At 38.9% G+C, this 20,993-nt stretch overlaps 1 protein-coding gene across 2 annotated transcripts in view; it reads right to left on the bottom strand.

Moving 5' to 3' along the window:
* The window catches only part of PEPD (peptidase D), a 225,587-nt gene that overhangs the window by 145,095 nt on the left and 59,499 nt on the right, over window positions 1–20,993 (bottom strand). For both annotated transcript variants that reach the window (XM_050922831.1, XM_050922832.1), the window contains 3 exons: window positions 19,387–19,431; window positions 4,805–4,880; window positions 2,532–2,578 (listed from right to left, as the gene is read on the bottom strand). In XM_050922831.1, the coding sequence (XP_050778788.1) occupies window positions 2,532–2,578; window positions 4,805–4,880; window positions 19,387–19,431 (168 nt within the window). The remainder of the gene's footprint in view (window positions 1–2,531; window positions 2,579–4,804; window positions 4,881–19,386; window positions 19,432–20,993) is intronic.

The raw sequence follows: 20,993 nt of genomic DNA, 5'->3' as shown, positions 1-20,993 counted from the left end.
ATTCTGATAACTTACCTGGCAATGACTCTGTGCTACTATCTAAGGTATATATTTCTCATAGATTAAGTTGCAGGGTGCAAGCTGTTTGCTGCTGAACAGAATCAACAGTTTAAAAGGCTACTATGTAAGTTCTTGATATATTTCTAGATATATATACATATACATATATTTCACAATTTTTTTTAATTCTTTGACGTTTCATATATTAGACCAGGGGTTGGCAACCTTTCAGAAGTAGGTGCCAAATCTTCATTTATTCACCCTGATTTAAGGTCTCACATGCCAGTAATACATTTTAACGTTTTTAGAAGGTCTCTTTCTATAAGTCTATAATATATAACTAAACTATTATTCTATGTCAAGTAAATAAGGTTTTTAAAATGTTTAAGAAGCTTCATTTAAAATTAAATTAAAATGCAGAGCCCCCCGGACCGGTGGCCAGGACCTAGGCAGTGTGAGTGCCACTGAAAATCAGCTCGTGTGCCGCCTTCGGCACCTGTGCCATAGGTTGCCTACCCCTGTATTAGACTATATTAACTGGTGTATTTGCATGCAGTCTGAGTAATCTCATGGGCTCTTTCTAAAATTGTATTTCCTTATACTTTATTGACATGCCTCTTACCCAAAAGGGTTCAAATATTTTTTTTAAATGATTCACTTTCTTCTTTCTGGAACAGCGATCAGATGATGAAAGCTGAAGCATGCAAGATATTCTGCATAATAGTGGAAGCTCAAGTTCTAACTGTAGTTGTAGAAACATCCAGTGTGATAACAAAGGCCGACATCATACAGGTAGCCCACTGAGACCTCTTTCATCATAGAATGACCTCAACCTCTTTCAAAAAGTCTAATGTATCAAAATGGAAGAAGAGAAGGCAATTTTAAAAGGGTTTAATAGGCAATTGGCTACATCCCTTTTTATCATCAGCAGCAAGTAATCTGTTGAAAATGGAAATGTATTTGGAGAAACTAACTACAGAGAAAAGTGAGAAATGAAAAGCTCTGCCCTGAAATATAGAGCATATTTGAATCCCTCATATAGTTTTAAGACTGGATTACCAGGATCATAATGTTCAATGGTGCTAAGGGTGAAATCCTGGCACCACTGAAGGCATTGATAGAACTCCCACTGATTTCAGGGAAGCCAGAATTTTACTGTAGGTGTTTGCAGTTGGAATGGGTCAACAGAGTGAGCACATACACATGCACACACATTATGAGCTGTTCCCCATTAGCTTTTGCAGGATATGTAACTGTACGCAGCAAAACAGTTTAAAGCATATTCAATAGAGCAGGTACATTTTATTAAAATATTATTTAGAAATAACTGTGGTTTGCTTGCCCATATTGTTTACTCTTCAGCAGAATTAGAGGCTTTGCACCCTAATTCTTAAAAGATATCAAATATCAGGTTCCCTTGATCTTCCTTATTTTGACCAGGAATTTACCTCTGTAATACAGCAAAATAGAAGTCTTTCTGGAATCTGCAGACAACTGTTAAGAAAGACAGATGTCTGAGAAATATCTCACAATTGGCAAGTACTTTGAAGATGGAAAGCGCTGTGTAAATATTAAATACTATTGCTACTATGGACATTTTTATAAAGCAGTTTTGAGGACAGTTACATTGCTGATGAGCTAATGGATGAAATTTTGACAAAGAAGTTGAAAATTTATCACCTTCATATCTAGACATGCCACTAGTCTATTCAATTAATAGAAGTCAAACCCTTATTTAAAATGGCTGCCCAGTACTCTAAACCTGGTAACATCCTAAAATGCTCCCGTTTCAAAAATTTACCTTCTCTTTCAGTGGTTTGGTAAACACTGTTGCCGTCTAGCTTCAGATTTCATTTGTTGCATTACTCCTAGTATACTATATGACAACTTTCATTCTGGTTTCAGGCAAGGTCAAAAGACAAATAATGTCTCATATAGTACATGTTATTACTGACTACATAGGTACATGCATAGTACTCCAAATGATTTGTCTCAAGAAATGTGATAATACCCACTAGCTAATGTGAGCCTAAGAGGGTGAGCCCCTCATCCTTCCATCACAGGTCCAGCATAGTGAAGCTCACAGCGTAAGCAATGCTGCCTCTAATTGTAGCTGAAATGTAACTGAGCACCTCTGAACATTTTATGAGCTCCTCAAATACGCGTATGTAGCCCTGTAAGCATTACAGGCATAATGGCAATGTTTACCCCTAAAACTTTTATTGGATGCATTCAAGCAATAATACTGGTTATTTTGTAAAGTTTTTGTAAATTACAGAAAGTCTAAGAACAGAATTATCCTGCACCAAGTCATATCCAAAGATAATCAACCACCATCAAAGACTTGGCTGAACTGATGAAATGCCTCTTGTAAATAATAAAAATAATGCTTCAAACACAATCTTGAAACAGCAATGAGCTCTCAATCTCCCTTCAGTCAATGTTATTGCTTTTCCTCAACTGTTGCTTTTACTGTTAACATAAATACATTTTTCTATTTTTATCATAAATGCAGAGAGAGACACTCTTACCTCTCCATCTCATATTCTTTCATACCCACTTTTATTGCCTTCATTACCTATGGGATACATATTAACAGGGGACATTCTTAGTAAGAAGGTATATTAAGATAATATTACTTACGACTGATTTTCAGAGAACCTATATTTTAAAAATATATTATATACATAATTTACCTATAAATCTATTTTAAATTAAATTAGAAATCAAGCTCTATTATTTTAATAGTTATGAATAGTTGCAATTTCATGCAATAAAATAAGCTCAGTAGTTTTAAGTGTACCTGAATAAAATGACATTGATAATCAAAATACTACCAAGTCAAAACTTAATCCTGAAAGCTCTATTGGATTTGGTACAAAAGGGGTTCACTTTTGTAAAACATGGAGGGAAGTGAAATATGAAACAGCTTTAAAAAAAATAATTATAATACTATAGTCACTGAAGAAAGTTACTGAAGTTCGCATGTGGTTTTTCTCCCTGCAAAAGAGATTCCACATCTTGATTTTATCATCTGAAACTAAGACATTCATTGAGATATTTTATTTTTAGCAGTTTTCTTTCATTGGCAGTTGCCTTTATTATGAAGGTTTTAGGCAGCTGCTAGAGATAAAAATCTCAGAAAGGACAGACATGTTAAGAGGAGGATGATAATCAGGTGCTTGAATCAAGTGATCACCTGCTGAGAATTAAAAATAAGTGCTCTTAGCTCAGAGAGGGATCACAGAGTGAGGAGCTGAAAGGCAGCTCTCCTGTGGCCAGCCAGGATATTAGCGGTCTAGGGCAGTGGTTCTCAACCAGGGGTGCGGAGCCCCCTAGGGGGCTGCAAGCAGGTTTCAGAGGGTCCCAAGCAGGGCCAGCATTAGACTCACTGGGGCTCAGGACAGAAAGCCAAAGCCTTGCTGTGCAGGGCTGAAGCTCAGACCCTGAGCCCTGCCACTTGGGGCTCAAGCCAAGGCCTGAGCAACTTAGATTTGCAGGGTCCCCTGTGGTCTGGAGCCCCAGGCAATTGCCCTGCTTGCTACCCCCTGACACCAGCCCTGGCTTTTATATGCAGAAAACCAATTCTGGCAGCACAGATGGGCTGTGGAGTTTTTACAGACTGTTGGGGGCGGGGGCGGTCCCCACTCAGGTAAGAAAAAAAAAAGATTGAGAACCCCTGGTCTAGAGAAGTCTCCCAGGGGTCAAGAACAGCTCCAGAAAAGAGCATTTTGGAGACTCTGTCCCAAGGGCAAAAGACATTTGAGCCCAGGAATTGGGGCTAGGAAAGACCTATGGGAAAGTCTCTTCAGAGAGGCTATGAGGCCAAAGTGGGGATAATCAGAGGGAACCAGGCAGCAGACAGAGGAGGAATTTGAAACCCTGAAGTAAGAGAAATGCGAAAGGGAGGGGGAAGAAGGGTTTCAGGCTGTAAGGGCCAAAAGAACTGTATATTTTGTGTGAACTTAATAAATTAGGCTCTAAGGGGGGAACATTACGCTAAAACTCCCAGCTGCAAGTGAATTAAATGAAGAACCCAGAGGGGAATTAAGACCAGGCAACCATGGAGTGGCAGGCTCCACTGGAATCCTTCATCAACTTCTCTCCTCAAGGAAGAAATTCACATGCTATAATAGTATAAAAATGTCAATGATTTATGACCTTTGATTGAAAGTCTTATTGCTGGCCCAGTGTTGTCTGAAGTTAGCAACTGAGACAGACTCACTCCCAAAGACCTCAACTGAAACAGTGGGTCTGAGCTAAAATTCCTTTTGACATTCAACCAAGCATGGATGGACATTTGCCCTATCCTGATCTGACAGTCTCAACAGTGAGGGGCCCATCCTCTGCTGAGCTGATCAACCAAAGGCAATGAAAAAAACTCTCACAGAGAGCAACTGCTGACTGTCCCAGGCTACAAGCAATCTGGACTATGCGGATTGTGCACAGCCCCCAAAATTTTGACCCCACACTGGAACCGGTCAGAAACTTGTTGGCCTCCTCCACAAGTGCACGGAAGTCTACCTGAACATAGTAACTACATAGATTGCAAACAGACACCTTCCACTGACACGTCAGCCTCTTGTCCCAAAAAACTTCATTTCCTCCACATCACAAGTGAGCCGGTGAGCTCAAGGACAATGCAACATGTATTATAGGGCTATAATAGGAGGGCTATTATTCTTCTCTTTCTATCCAGCTCTTCCATTATTTCATTACTAAGCAATTCAGGTTGCTGGGAACATTTTCTGAATACTACAGTTACACTAAGAGCAAAAATTATTAACAGCAAAGGATCCATTACCTCTTTATGAGCTTCACTGGATATTTTATTGGTGTACCGCAGAACTTCCAACTCCATGTCTGTCTTAATCACACGACTTCAAAGAAAAGAATACAAAGAATGAGGTTTGGTTAGTCATTTTTCATGCAAATCAGCAGACTAACTTAACAGAATAAAACAAAAAAATAATCAGGTGAAATAATATGTAAACCTGCAGTAGAATTAGGCCAAGTACGCTTCTAAAGTGAAAAGATATTATAAGTAACAGAAAATGTTTGGTTGGCATTAATCTGCCATTAACACAGCAAGCTTGCAAAGGAAGTCACATGCATTTTAACAGACTTGCATTATTTTAATAATATCAAGCAGACGTTTTGCCCAATCAACATTTTCTAAATCTGATACAGTTTACATTAACTACAAAAATGCATTGCTTTTCTCTTAGTCATGGGTCAAACACTATTTCAAACAGAACATTTCAATACCTGATTTATTTTTAACATAATACAAAACTGTTTTACATAATGGAATTTTCCATGGCTCCAAGTGCTTGTATGCAGCACAACCCGAACTCCTTTTTATTTTCAGCGCATCAAAGAACAAACAAACAGGACGGCCATTTGATATAAAAGAGTAGATGAGATTCCAAAAACAAAAGGAAAGAGTAATTAAGGCTACTCTACTCATTCTCTTCATGTATTTGTTTCCTGACAGAATTCTTGTTTCCAAGAAATATTCAGGTATAGAATAATGTATGTGTATACACTTATGAGTCTCAATATTCAAAATTCTTGAGATAATTAAAAGTATATTTTTAACTAAAGTCTATGGTGCTTTTTACTGCATGTTTCAAGTAAGAAAAAGTAACTTTGATATGATCTACGATGTGCAGATAATTGCATATTCTTCCATTAAAATTGCATTATTTTTTTTTACACATTAAGGATTTCATGTTTTCACACCGTTCATATGTTCATCTCAAAAGCAACCTTAAAGTGCCTTTTTTATACTCTCAAAGCAGAGAGCACTGCCCATATTAGAACTACATCTATTCTGTTTTGTGGAGATGTTTAAATTTTGTTTTCAAATTTAACTTAAGCACATGTATTGATTGTAAATTATCATAATTCAGCCATGTACTAAAATGGTCATCCACATTTACCCTTTTTATTTTAACTTTGCTATGTTTATGCTATTCTGGAATAACAGGATCTACATATGTAGGCTTGGAGGGGTTAGATTTTTAATCAATAAATGTCTGTAAATGTCAGTTTTATCACACACACACAAACCAATGAAAATATATTTCAAAATAGGTATGATTTATTGATTTAAGAATATTTAATTTGTGTATTTTATAAGTTGACTATATCTGTTTTAAGAGTTATAAAGTTTCAACTTTTTAAATCTTAATGTCTGCTGTCATTAAATACTTGCCTGCCCCCAATAATTATCCAAAACTGTGAAAATGTAAGGTCGATAAAAATGTTTAAAGATAATAGTCTTATCTGTCAAAAATGTAAAAAAAAATTAATAATTCTGCCAAGCCTAAATATTTGTGTTCCCATGGTTTGCTTTAATGAAATTCAGAAATCGTTTATTCATTCAACAATGTGTGTGTGACAGGAGAAGTTCTCTATAGACTTGACTGCAAGTCAAGAATTATTTGAGATGGCGGGACATAGTGCATTTCATTCAAAAATAATATTTACTGGTGACAATCAAGGCACCTTCATAAAACTGCTGATACAGATTGAAATTCTATTATAAACAGAAACACGGTAAAGGGGAAATAGGTTAGATTTTTCTTGACAACTTAGGAAATAACACAAAATAATTATTAAACACAATGAGAATTTTACCACTTAAATAAACTATTCAAAAATCATGTTTTAGAATGGATGAAAAACCAGAGAAGAATTCAGAATGGTATAAGATACTCCCATTCCAACCACAGGTAAGGAGATAAATTGCTCTATTTTGGAAAAGCCACATGGAATAGCAGCTTAACTATATTCTTGTTAGATTGAGGCAGTACCAGTTTATAGATTTCTGATTGTGTTCTTTGGAATACCAAAGTTGCTAGTAGGACAACTTAAGACCTGTTTGATCTGCCTTTTTATTGCTTTCAATATACAGTATATATCTGTAATCTGTAGGTGCCTCACAAATAGTTTATTTCATAGTTTAATGTCTAATCCCTACTGAGATCAGCTCCTAACAAAATTCTAAACTGCTCAAATGCACATGCAAACAGTATGGACTAAAGCCCATTCTACCTCAATAGATCACAAAGCTTTATTGTCAAGACATTTATCTAAAACTTTGTGTTCTGCTTTACACAATAACTTTTATGTTGTCTTCTGCATAAAGGAAATCCTATTTAGTATTAGTTTTATTTATAGGTATTTCTGTAGGATTTACTACCCTTGTTTCTAGGTATTTAAACACTACAACTCTATAGGAAATATCCATTCACTTGAAGGGCCATCACAAGGCTCTCTGCACTACACCAGTGAAGTGTTGCTACACAAGTGATTGCCATGAGGGGAGGCTGCAGGCAGTGCAACTGCCCAGAAACCTCTGCGCCCCAAGCCACAGTGGGGGTGATGGTGGTAGTGGTGATCTGTATCAGACCCCAGAAGACTTCCTCGGATGGGGTTGTTGGGCTACTGAATTTATGATTACATGGCTCAAAATCTCCAAGTACAGAGTGCAAAAGGACCGCTGACTATATTCCAGCCAGCAGATTAGGGTAGCAACCATGGAGGGGCTTCAGCCTGCTTTGTGGGCTTTGGATGCAGGATATCCCTTTCTCTTCCTCCAAGCCCCTCATCATTTCCCTGCACAAAGTCCAGTTTCTCTGGCTTACTGTAAAGAGCAGTGAGTTTCACATTGCAAGACAAGCCAAATGGTGAAAGTAATACTATTTTCAATAATTAATATTTATACTTTTAAAGATAATTCACCCTAGTAAGGAGAAGAAAATATTGTATTTGTGTACTAATATGGACTTAAGCATCCTATTAAAATAGCTTGCGGCCAAATATGCATACTTTCATTAATATTTGAATGGGAAAAATTTGCTTACTGGCTCAAGCTAATGCAACTGCAGAATATACATAGTTGGTGTGTAAACTGAGCCTCAGATTAATAGCAAAATTACTGAATGCAGTCAATTAAAAAAATCCACACTTGTATGATTTTTTTTGTAAATAAAGCTACTGTTAGATGATTATTAAAACTAGAATACAGAAAGATTTGTTTTTCCTATCTCCCCTATTCACTCATACATATACTTTGTGCTTTTACATGCGCTTTCTGCATACGCAGTTTCTCCTCTTTGTGGGTCTTTCACCCAGCAACAAGGGAGAGAAAAAGTTTAAAATAGAAACACTTTCATGCCTGAAACTAATTTTAACGGGCTAAATTTCAAAACTGTCATGCCCAACATACCAAAAACCTACTCTCTATTAATGAAATGATCTAAACAAGTCATTAGCATGGCTACGGTATAGCTTAATTGTGAATTCCTTAGATGGTGTATTCTGGTCTCCAGAGACATATAAACATCCTGTTTTCTAACTTATTTGCTTCTGTGTATATATGCAAAAATGTACGAGTGATCTGGGTCCCTTGGAAAGTAAGTACATGGGTAAAAAATGAAAACAAGATATCAGTCCTATCTATAGTTAACATAAATCCATTTGTCAATCTCCTAGCTGCTTTCCATGGCAGATCTAAATCTTTTTGAACTGTGTGCACAACTCACTCTTTGTTCACTTCATCTTAAGTCTTGCATTTTGAGCAAGTGCTACCGATTTACAACTGGCCTATATATGGAGGCTCTAGATAAGAAATGAAAATCACACAGAACTGAGTTCCCTGATCCTTTCAAAATTCTGCTGTTACTTTATACATTTAATTTTCAAAAGCCACTTTTTCCACAGTAGTTGTTATATTTATGTCCACTAAGTTCTCTCTCTAGGATTCAGTTCAAATAAGTGTTAAGAACTTCAAGGAAAATTTAAACTCTAAACTCTTCAAACCTATTTACATGCATTATCTGATACAATAAACTGTGTATGAAATATTTATAACTTTGAAAATTAGACCATAATTGTAAGGGATTATGTAATCTTGCAATAAAAATTCCCATATCCAGTGGTGTGCTAAGGAGCAGCATTAAAGATCTGGGACAACCTTAAATCTTAATTTACTGGGTTTTACGAATTTAAGGTTACAATTTATTTTATTTTAATTATTTTGTTAGAAGAATAAATTAATGAAAACTACTACGCAATGGAAATCCTTTCATTAAAGCAATGAAAAAAAGCTGAGTAAGAAAAACAGAGTAAAAAATTGTTACCTACCTTTTCATAACTGATGTTCTTCGAGATGTGTTGCTCATGTTCATTCCATTCTAGGTGTGTGTGTGTTCCGAGCATAGTCATTGGAGATTTCTGCCTTAGTGGTATCCGTATGGTCGGCTGTGGCGCCCCCTTGAGTGCTGCACTCATGTGCTGGTATATTAGGCACTGCTGGTCCTACGCCCTCTCAGTTCCTTCCTCCTGGCAACTCCGACAGAAGGGGCAGGAGGGCAGGTAATGGAATGGACATGAGAACACATCTTGAAGAACAACAATTACGAAAAGGTAGATTACCAATTTTTCTTCTTTTAACGTTTGCTCATTCTAGGTGACTCACAAGCAGTATCCTCAGATGTGGGCTCAGAATTCAAGGTCTTGTGGCTTGTAGCACTGTTCTACTGAAGCCAGCATCATCCCAGGCCTGCTGGGAAAGTGTGTAATGGGACATGAATGTGTGGACGGACGACCAGGTGGCTGCCCTACAGATGTCCTGGATAGGTTCTTGGGGTAGGAAAGCTGCCCAAGGCTTATGCTGTGGTTGAATGGGCGGTTACGAATGCTGGAGGGGGCACCTTTGCCTGATTGTAGCAGCAGCAAATACAGGCAGTGATCCAAGAAGAAATTCTTTGAGCAGACACTGGATGACCTTTTATCCTGTTGGCTTGGTTTTTTCAAGGTAGAAGGTTAGCGCCCTCCTGACGTCTAGGAAATGCAACCTATGCTCCTCCTTCAATTATGCAGCTTTGGAAAAAAGACAGGTAAGTAAATGTCCTGGCCATTATGAAACTGAGATCACCTTAGGCAAGAAAGCCAGGTGTAAAAGACTGTAAAGAGATGTTCCAAGGTAAGCACCCTAATCTCAGAGACTCAGAGATGTTATTGAAACCAAGAACATGACCTTCCAGGAAAGGAGAAGGAGAGAACAGGAAGGAGAGGCTCAAAAGGGGTTCCCCTGAGCTGTAAAGGCACAAGATTCAGGTCCCACAGTGGGACGGGGTCCTTGACTTGCATGTAGAGGTGCTCGAGGCCCTTGAGGAACCTGGCTGTCATGTACTGGGCGAAATATCAGCCTACTCTCGAGTGGTGAATGGAAAGCTGAGATAGTGGCCAAGTGGACCTTAACAGATGAAAGGGACAGGCTGTGGAGCTTGAGATACAGAAGGTAGTCCAGGATTAATTGCAGCAAGGCCCGCTTGGGCCAAATGCCTTTATCTGAGGACCAACAAGCAAACCACTTCCATTTGGCTAGGTAAGTTACTCTGGTGGAGGGCTTTCTGCTGCCCAACAGGACCTGTTGGACACCAGCCGAGCATTCCTGCTCCTCTGCATTTAACCATGCAGCATCCAAGCTACTAGGTGTAGCACCATCAGATTCGGATGCAGATGACTACCAGGGTTTTGGGAGAGCAGGTCTGGCTGGAGCAGTAGCTGGAAAGGAGGAGCCACTGAGAGGTCTAGCAGTGTGCCGAACCAGTGCTAGTGTGGGTGAGCCAGTGCTAGGAGGATCATCGTCGCCCTATCCTGCTTGATCTTCATGAGGACTCTGAATTAACAGCACTGGAGGGAAGATGTACATCAGAGCCCCCAACCACCGGAGCAGAAAAGCATCTGATAGTGAGCCTCGGTCAATCCCCTGAATCGAGCAGAAAACATGGCACTTCCTGTTCTGCCTGGATGTCAAAAGATCCTCCTGGGGAGTCCCCCACCTCTGGAAGACAAGGCTGAACACTTCTGGATAGAGGGACCACTCATGGTGAGACAAGAAGGTCTTGCTGAGGCAATCTGCCAAAGTGTTCCTGGCCCCGGAGAGGTGTGCAGCTATGACATGGATGTTGTGTTGTACACAGAAGCCCCAAAGCCCAAGGGCTTCTTGGCAAAAGGGCAGATGATCTGGCTCCACCTTGCTTGTTGATAATAGAATATAGCTGCTGTACTGTTCGTCAGGACCTGAACCACCCCGCTTTTTATGTGAAGTAGAAAGGCTTGGCAGGCCAAGTGAACTGCTCTGAGCTCCCTGACATTAACGTGTAGGGAGTGATCATGACTAGAACAATGATCTTGCATGCTGAGATCACCCAGGTAGGCTCCCTACCCCCACCCCAGGTCCAAGGCATCAAAGATGATGGGTCACCGATGGAGATGGAGCCGTGAATGGAATTTCCTTCAACCTGATGGAAGATTCTGCCACTGTGAGAGTGATGACAGTACATGGTCTGGGACCCTGACTACATGGTCCATGATCTCTCTATTGGGGATGTAGACTGATGCTAGCCACGCCTTCAGGGGCCTGAGGTGGAGCCGCACGTGCCAGACCACGTAAGTGCAGGCTGCCATGTGGCCCAACAACCGCAGGCAAGTGTGAGCGCTGGTGAGATAGTGGACTTGCATGTATGAGATCAGGTCCACCATGGCTCGGAACCGGGCCTCGGAGAGTAAGGCTCTGGCCTGAGTAGAATCAAGGACCACTCCAATGAACTCTATGCACTGCACTGGAATCAAAGTTGACTTTTTCTCATTTATTAACAGCCCCAGGTTGTGGCAGGTGGAGCAAACCAGATCAAGATGACGACGCATCCGATCCCGGGACCAGCCATTTATTAGCCAGTCATTGAGGTATGGGTAAATTTGAACACCTCAATTCCTCAGGTAAGCGGCCACTCTCTTTATGCACTTTGTGAACACTCTCAGGGCTGAAAAGAGACCGAAGGGCTGCAAAGTGAACTGGAAATGGCACTGGCCAAACAAAAATGGAGGAAGCATCTGTGTCTTGGGAAAATATGGAAATATGTGTCCTTCAAGTCGAGGGCAGCACACCAGTCTCCCAGATCCAGGGAGCAGATGATGGAGGCCAGGGAGACCACGTGAAACTTCAAGTTCTTGAGAGACTTGTTGAGGTGACACAGGTCCAGAATGGGTCTGAGGACCCCTTTTGCTTTTGGGAGTAGAAACCTTTCCCTTTCATGTCTTGAGGGACCTCCTCCACTGCTTTTTAAGAAGGGCCCCTGAAGAGTGACAAGGAAGGAAGATGGGAGGGAGGGTTAACCACGAACTGCAGGGTGTAACCTGAAGATATTATGTTAAGCACCCAATGGTCCAAGGTCAGCCATGACCAGGCTAACAGGAAGTGGCACAGGTGGTTGAGGAAAGAGTATGAGGGTGGATCCTGGGATATGACTGGGTGCCATCCTTGAGCGTACCCTCAAAATGCCTGTTTCTAGCTTCCTTGGTTCCTGGAAGTGCCAGGCTGAGCACATGACTGGGAAGACGACTGGTGTCAACGCTTAAACTCCTTGTCTCTGTCCTTTTTCCTGTAGGTATTCAGCCAGGGGGTCCCGCAGGACCTAACTTGGGAGGCGGAGGAGGTGGAAGACAGAACAGCTCAGGGGTATGAAGGCCCAAGGAGTGGAGGGTGGCACCGGAGTCTTTAAAGCCATAGAGCCTTGTGTCCTTGAGCTTGGAGGACAGCCTTCTTGCATAACAAGCATGGTTTGAAGCTGGGGGAATGGGGCATGCCTCACTCCAGGGTGAAGTCCCAGCCAGGACTCTAACGACCAAACAAATCTAACACTTAACTCAATGGCTAACTAACTATATACAAAGAAGATAGACAATGGGTTGTAAAGAACCTCTAACGCTCTTGCAATGCAAGACAAGCCACTCCGACCAACTGTCATGGGCGATAAGAAGGAACTGAGAGAGCATAGGGCTGGTGGCACTTAATATACCAGGGCATTAGCGCGACACTCAACGGGGTGCCACAGCCAAACCTATGGATACCACTAGGTAAAAATCTTCAACATCTGTGCATGAGGGCACACACACACCTAGAATAGAATTGACATGAGAAAGCACTCAAAGAAGAAGAAGAAGAATCTGATCTACTATCTGTTTTAACCTATCAAACAAAGTAATCCTTTTACTGTTTTCACAAAAACAGTAACTTAATATTATTAAACAACCTCCTTCTGCATTTTCTTAGTCCCTTTTTTCCCCTTCAACAAGGGCTCTGTATTGCCTATCTCCTGTAATTCATACCCATTCCCTGATTGCTAATTCACTTCTGCACATCCTGAAGCTTTCCTTAAACTATATGGCTATCGTGTAAAAGTGCTAAAATTACAGGATTTCCTATGCCCACTTACCTTATTGGTAAATTATCCAACAATACAATTTATTTTTAGTTACCCAAAGATTTTAAATGGACAAGTTATACATGCTTGAAAGAGAAAGTTGTATAATGAACACAAAATGATCTTTGATATCTTAAGCATAACTCTACAGACCAAGCACTGATTCATCAAAGTATTACAAGTTTTCTACAGAAATAATGAAAACATGAAATATACATATAAATGCACTCACAAACTCATGCCCAGTTTTAAAACCTGTGGCAAAGTTAGATACATAGCAATTTTCTCATTTGTAGCAGGATCCACTCAAACAAAGAAAAAAAGTTGCAGCTGTCCCTCAAAATATACAAAAAGCACAGAGACATGAAACTGACCGTACATAAGCATTCAAGTTCATAATTCCTAAAGTTGCTAGTGAAATACAGCATGTATAAACAGAATGTTCAGACACTGCTAAATGTTTCTCCCGCATTGTTCAGATAACCCCTCTAAGGTATACTATGTTATTAAAATACCAAAATTATTGGAAACATTATGTAACAATTGTTATTTTAGTGCTTGATTCTATTCAATTAAAGAAGCAAAAGCAATGAAATAGAACAGTGACTATGAGTAATGAGCTGCTTCTGTCAGATAAATGCCAAGGCAAAAGGATGGCTTTTAGTCATGTTCCAACTGGGACACATTTATCCAGTGACAACTTTTCATTGCAATTACTTTATTTCTATTTCAATAAAATGACTGAACTGGAGATCAGCATTATGGTAGACAGACAATGGAACTATAGACTGACAATAGCCCATTGTGCAATTTAGGAAAACTTCATTCTGACTGACATACGACGTCAAACTGGTTCAGTGTCTGTGTTGTGTTTTTCCGGGGCCGGGGGGGGAAACAGACTTCAATATTTAAAGTATATTGCATATCCAATAAAATATGTAAAAAATGTATGTTTTAAATTGTATTGGATACGTAAATAATCTAAAACAAAAAACTTCTGCAATAACTGCAAAAAAATTCAAAATACATTCAGTTTTCAGGTTAAGTTCTTTTTATGTTTCATCTTTTAAATTGCATGATAAAGCAGTTTGATTAGAAAACTTTGAAAAACAAAGGCTTAAAGAGTGTGGGGGACGTCGGACCCATAATTTATCAAACACTCTTCTCAGTACTGAACCTTTGTCCCAGCAGGGTGTTAGGACACTGGGAGACTCTAGTTCACATTTATTGTTGCTTAAGAAGGCTCAGCCATTTAACCTTTAGTTGCCAATTATGACAAAATGGGATTTCTCCAACAAATATAACGGAAAACAAAATGCTATCGCTTTTGCTAAAATGTGAAAGAATAAATGTGTCAATGGAAAAATACAACTCAAAATAATCAATTCAATTTTAAGAAGAAGACTTTTTGTGCCATCCCTGCCATGAAATAGTATACAAATGACCCAAACTATTTGATATTCTAAAAAAATATATTCCTCATTCCAAAAATGTATTGCTTTTCAGCTAATGTTGCTTAGGTACAAACTGAAAAAGCCAAGGAAACCATTAATTAAGACAGTCTTAGTGCATATGCCATATCACCCAAACATGTAGACTCCTTACCCCCCAAAAACACTTGCTTGATACTTTCAAGTTATGAAGAACACACCAACCTTTACAAATTCCTCTCCATTACACCTGAACAGAAAACCTGAATTCTTGTCCTGTAGCTGTCATTTTCTGAAGTGCTATGTGCCCCAAGAAAGCTTATCAAGTGCTATTTTTTAAATTGGGAAAGAACAAGGCCCAGAGTTCTTCTCTAGCATTCAAGTACGATATAGGAAGGAGATTCTTTCTGCACCACTGCTAGCTCCACCAACCTCTTCAAGTTCAATTCATACTTTCCTTCTGATTTCCTCCCCTACACTTCCACCTCACATCCCCCATTCACCTGGACTCTCCCACCTGCCTCAAGTCCCTCTATCCCTTAACTCCCCTAAGGGATAAATTCCAATTCCCAAAACAGGGAAAGTGAGCAGAGATACAGGGGAACATCAAGTATCTGGGTGGGATGGAGGCCCTGAGATGAAGGGGTCTGAGATACGCCCAGGAGCTACTTGGAGCCCTCCAGAGTGCTGCTGTCCTATTTCTCCAGTATCCTGAGAGCTCAGTGATAAGGCTAAGCTTGGTGTCAGTGAAAGCTGATTTCCTTCAGCACAGTATCCCCTGCAACCCAGAGCAGGGTCTTCATCAGACGGATAAGCTGGCTCAGGAGTAGGGTTTGTAGCTCTACTCAATCCACCTGCAACTAGAGCTGTCTCCCTTTTCTTGCCTCTTACTTGTAACAAATAGTCAGAAGAAGCAGGCAAGGAAAGTGAGAGTAGCAGCTCCTGCAGGGAGGTCAGAAATGTAGCCCTGATCTCTGCTGCTAAGCCAGCTTGCCAGGTTACTCAAAGATCATGTTCTTGGTTGCATAGAGTCCTGCTTCTCATCTCTGCCAGAGCAGGATTATTCAAGGGAGTGGGTCACACCGGGGCAGTGGTGTTAAGGGAGCATTACTTTCACGGATGTCTGAATGGAAGCACAGATGGCTATCATCAGCTGCTCTCCCAGCATCAACCATTTAATTTCAGTCCCTGAGGCCTACCATTTATCTACTCATTCTTCCTTCCTTTCTGTATTTGACCCTCTGTAGGCAGTGGATCATATCACAGGACCCCTAAATGCTGTTTTGGAGTATCATAATATAGCATAAGGGACCGGAAGTTCCCAACAAAAAATTCCAGTACCATCCAGGGTGGAAAACAAAAACCCTTTGATTTATGCTATTGCAATAATGTTCTTTTAAAAAATGTGATGCTGTTGAGTTGGGGGTCTCAGAAGGGAGGTACTAATTTTTCAGACAGCCACCTGTTGGCATTCTTTAGTGCTAGGGACCCAAAGAATCATGAGACTCCTTCCTGTAAACTTCCAAAGGTGGCCATTTTTAGAAGGCCCCTTTAAGTGAATCCCTCCTCTCCCATGTGCAATGCCCCAAATCCAAGGATCTCAATCTTGTTGCAACAGAGATACTTTGAATGCTTCTGCGAGACTAATATATATTTTTGAAGGATTTAGCCCTGCTTGAAGTGGAAATCACAATGCAACTTTAACTAAGGAGTTATAAGAGCGCCTCCATAATTTTTCACCCATTAAGATGAACAAATCACTGGTGGAGCAATATTTAAAAGGACATCTGGATCAGAAAATGTATGCAATAGAAAGTGACCACATGCAAAACATAGTATTATCTAAATATATTCAGCAACTCTATTCTAAACTTCGAACCATCCTAACAGAGTACCTGTCAAGGTTATCTGAACTGCTAAATGAATTCTCTCGCCTCATAAATTATCTTTGAATCTCAAGGTTTGTATGGACAAGAAAATGGAAAAGGAGTTTAATAGCAGACTTATTTAAGTACCCATTTAAAATGCTTTAAGTAATTTTGCTTCATATAAGGAATACTGCAGTACTATGTTACCAACCCTGACTCACATGTAGTCAGTGACATTTGCGTTTTGAAGTGCTAGCTGTCATAGTTTCAGAGTAACTACACTTGTATCCCCTCCTCTGTTGCCTACTCCGGGAATGCCCAGTCAGGTGTCAGGTCTCCTGAAATCACCTGCTCATTGTCCTTCTGAGTCTTTAAGTCTCCACAGTTTACACTGTGATATCCCCATTAAATCAGTCTCCCAGAGGGCTAGGAACAGTGTATTGCCAGTAGTTACAAAATTACCATACAGCTCTTTCTAAACTAGCACATTTATTCTTTAGGAAAAAAAACATTATAGATGAAACATAATACAAACAATAACCAGATTTAAACACAGTCTTATGGGGTCCTAGTGGGCCAAAGTCTTTCCAACACTTCCATAAGGTTGGGGCCCCCCTTTGACTGAAGGTCCTGTCAATTTGCTGGAGGAGAAAATTTAAACCCAGCCTTTTTATATAAAAATCTCTCTTTTGGTCTGTTGGTCTCTGGGAAACCCAGTTTGGACCAGTATATGCAAGCCTCCTCAGGGGGTGGTATCTCTATGAAGATGTTCGCAACCTAAGTGATTCACCTTAATCACCCCCTACTATTTTGGGTTCCTGGAAGAGTTGTGGTAACCTCTGGAGTTGCATACAATCCTTGGTCTACTATGATACATAAACTTAATAAAATATGGTCCCCAACAATATTACAGGGGATTGCAATATCTGTGACACTAGCATAATGGGAGCCAGTCAGTTTGCTCTAATCTAGGTATAACAGTTACTACCTGAATCTCCACGTTCAGTCCCAGATCAATATACCAATGTGAAACCAGGGATTAGGACAATGCTAGTTCATACAGAACTCATGGGTTCAACCCCACTCTGGGGCAACACTTAACTTTTTAATTTTTTTCAAACAAGATGCTAGTTTGATAAGGGGAACAGGGGATGGATTGTAGCTTTTTTTAAATACCAGAAAAATTAGGGGGAAAATTAAAAGCAACAACTTATAACAAGTTTCTTATAATGTATAACAAACTCTTTCAACTTTAACTTCATTAATCCATATATCTTGTGCCATAACTATTAGTGATAAACACACAGAACGGGTCTATATCATGACAAGGCACTTAAGTTTATGCTTAATTTTCAGTATTTGAGTAGTTCCATTGATTTCAGTGTGATTACCCATGTGTTCTATGCAAGTCACAGAGAGCAGGATCAAGCACCTAACTGAGAAACCTTAACTCTAAATTATTCACTTTTCTTCTTGGGAAGAGAGAGAGACAGAGAGAGAGAGAGAGAGAATAAAAGTCCATACTCTAAATGTTTATGCAGCCAGCACAGGTTTCTGGACTTTCCCTCTCCTAAATTGTGCAGGAACTGCAGAAGAGGAACTCAGCTCCTGTACATCTCCATCTCATACTGATGACTCTAAGACAGCTTTATTTTATCTAAAACGTGTTCCTTTTTTTCTTTTAAAACATTATTACACCACCAAAGTAGTGAAACAGATATGCAACAGAACAAAGAATCTGGCTTATTAAGCTTCCATTACTCTGATATGTTAATGATCAGGTGCCTTCAAGACAAATTTCAACTTTACACTTCTTTTCAGTACATGGACTTCTGTACAGAAGATTACTAATACTAGAGTAATGTTTATTATTAACATAAGTTATTAATAAGAGTAACGTATAGTAGCCTGCAATATCAAGCTGCAATCCTAGGATGCAGTATGTATTTTTTCCGTTTATTTTTCAAAGGTTCTGAAAAACAAGTAGCTTATCTGTCATAAGTAAGGTTTTGTTTTCTCGGCTCCAGAATAAAACATTTAGAATACTTAGTTAAAAAACAATTTAATTAGCAAAAATCCACTCTGCTGTCTCTTCAGTTAATTTGCTAAATGAAAAAACAGAAAGCCTTAGTTATAAAATGGTTGTTAGGACAATGTTAATGATACTGTTAAAATGGAGAAATCATGGGTACCAAAAAGCAAAAGCTTTCTAAGACAAAATAGTATATTAATATAACTTACATATATTACAAAGTGTTGTAATTAATATTGTAATAAATTAAGAAATATTAACGTTAATATTCTGTGGTACCTTATCATTTGGTTTATCTTAGGTTAGTGTTAATATATAGATAGATTACGGTGGAGTTCCTCTAGAATTACATAGGACATACATATGAACAACAAAAGAATTCATTAGAATAATGCTATTAAAATAAATCCTAAAGGAAGAAAAAAATTTATAAAATGGCATCCTTTATATCAAGTTTTAAATTAATACCTCCTTTGGTATTCATTGTAATATTGCCTATTCCTTTTAAATGTTACTTAACTTTTCTGTTCCTTATGGTGTTACAGAATGTTGATTTTTAAAACAAACTAAAATCTGAATCTTTGCATGTTGTTTTCATTCCCAGCATGAAACATAAGAATAAAACATTGTCAAACAGTAAAGAGAGAGGCTTCTGTTGGAATGTCTACTGTAAAACATCCAATAAGGAAGTTACCAGATTCTGCTGGGAGAAGTAATAAAATAAACAAGTTACAAAAAAAGGCTTAGGAAAAGAAAGGTTATAAACTACTTACCATTCCGCAATTTCAGGATGAAGAATTTTATTGTTCACATTAAATCTAACAAAAAAACCAACAACATACAAGAATTAAAAACTAGCAATACTATGAATTGCGGATGCCAGCATTTTTCTAAACACAACACCAAAATGCATTTATATAATATCTCATCTGAACACATGATAACTAGTACAGTTTTAGTTATCAAATAATGTACTGCATCATAATTTTTAAAAACATATTTAGGCTCTCAATCTTGCACATGCATGTGCTTATTTTAACCCATGTCAGTAATTCCACTGAAGTCCAAGGGATTAATTATATGTATACATTTAAACCAGATAAAAGCATTTTCAAGATCAGGCTCAGAGGGCATACATGCTAGTTGTCCCTACGTAGGAGTGAGGCTTTTTTATAAATAAGTAAAATAAAATTTTCCATTTTTAAATCACTCAAATACACGAATAAAATTAAAATGGTGAATGTTTCATGTTCATCCCTAAAGTTCTTTAGCAGTTTCAAATCTTGGGGAAATCAAATAATATTTAGATTAAACAAACTTGTCAAAGGTGAACTGCACAGAGAAAAAATAAAAAAGGATGTGTCCTCTTTTTGCTTCTCAGTGATGCATAAAGGGAATGTGAAGGTTCCAACTCCCCACAACCACCTCTCAAGACAGCGTAGAAGGAGGGGCTCTCTTTGTTGCCTACGTCAAAGACTGATATTTATGTCAGATAACTGGAGCAGTTGTTGTCATTTCATATTACAAGAGCCAATAGAGTAAAGGTTGAGACATTAAGCAGGGAGAAGGGATATTTAGTTAGCTTGTTCAAAACTTTGTTTTTGTTGTTAACACTTCATTTTAATGACAAACATTTTGAATAAAAGGACAATCTGATGCCATGAGCTCTTCAATTAGAGTGAGAGCTCACAATGAAAATGCCCTGGGATGTCCCACCCAAACAGATCTTTCAGCTAAGCTAGGGAAAACAGATTGGAGGTTCCTCACACCTCTAAAGTATTTAAAAATAAATAAACAAAAAGTATGTATGTGCCTTTCACGCCTACTTTATATACCATAAGGCACCAAAAAAAGCACAACCCAATTTTTAAGAGATTCGTTCAAGGTCACAGTTAAATGTCTTGGGCTTCAGATGGCAGAACAATAACCCATCAATCTATGAATACAACAAACAAAAGTATTTCTACAACATGTGCTCACGAACCTATAAAATCTAAAAATGTGAGGGTCCATGACTTTGTGTTCCTACTTCAAGAGCATGAGACAGAAAATGCCAACTTATCTCAGACTTCAACAAATACAAGTACATGTTGCACAGTATTCAATATTAAGGGTCTTCATTTAGACACCAGTGATCACCCCCACAACATGAAAACCACAATTCAGCATTCTGCATCATCATGGAAAACAACTGGTCACTTGGAAACATGAGAGAGTCTAGTAACATTTTATTTTCTTCAAGAACAACATCTGAACATTATCCCAATAGCTGCTGTTAAAGTAGTTCTGTTAAAGAGGTAATCATCTGATGTAAGAACCAGTTAAACACAAATCTACACAGAGGAAAAACTGATGAACAAGAAATAACGTTTATATAGAG

The sequence above is a fragment of the Gopherus flavomarginatus genome, chromosome 14 (assembly GCF_025201925.1).
Source record: "Gopherus flavomarginatus isolate rGopFla2 chromosome 14, rGopFla2.mat.asm, whole genome shotgun sequence".
Taxonomy (NCBI): domain Eukaryota; kingdom Metazoa; phylum Chordata; order Testudines; family Testudinidae; genus Gopherus; species Gopherus flavomarginatus.
The sequence above is the reverse complement of the archived record's forward strand: the minus strand, read 5'-3'. Positions and strand labels throughout refer to the sequence as shown.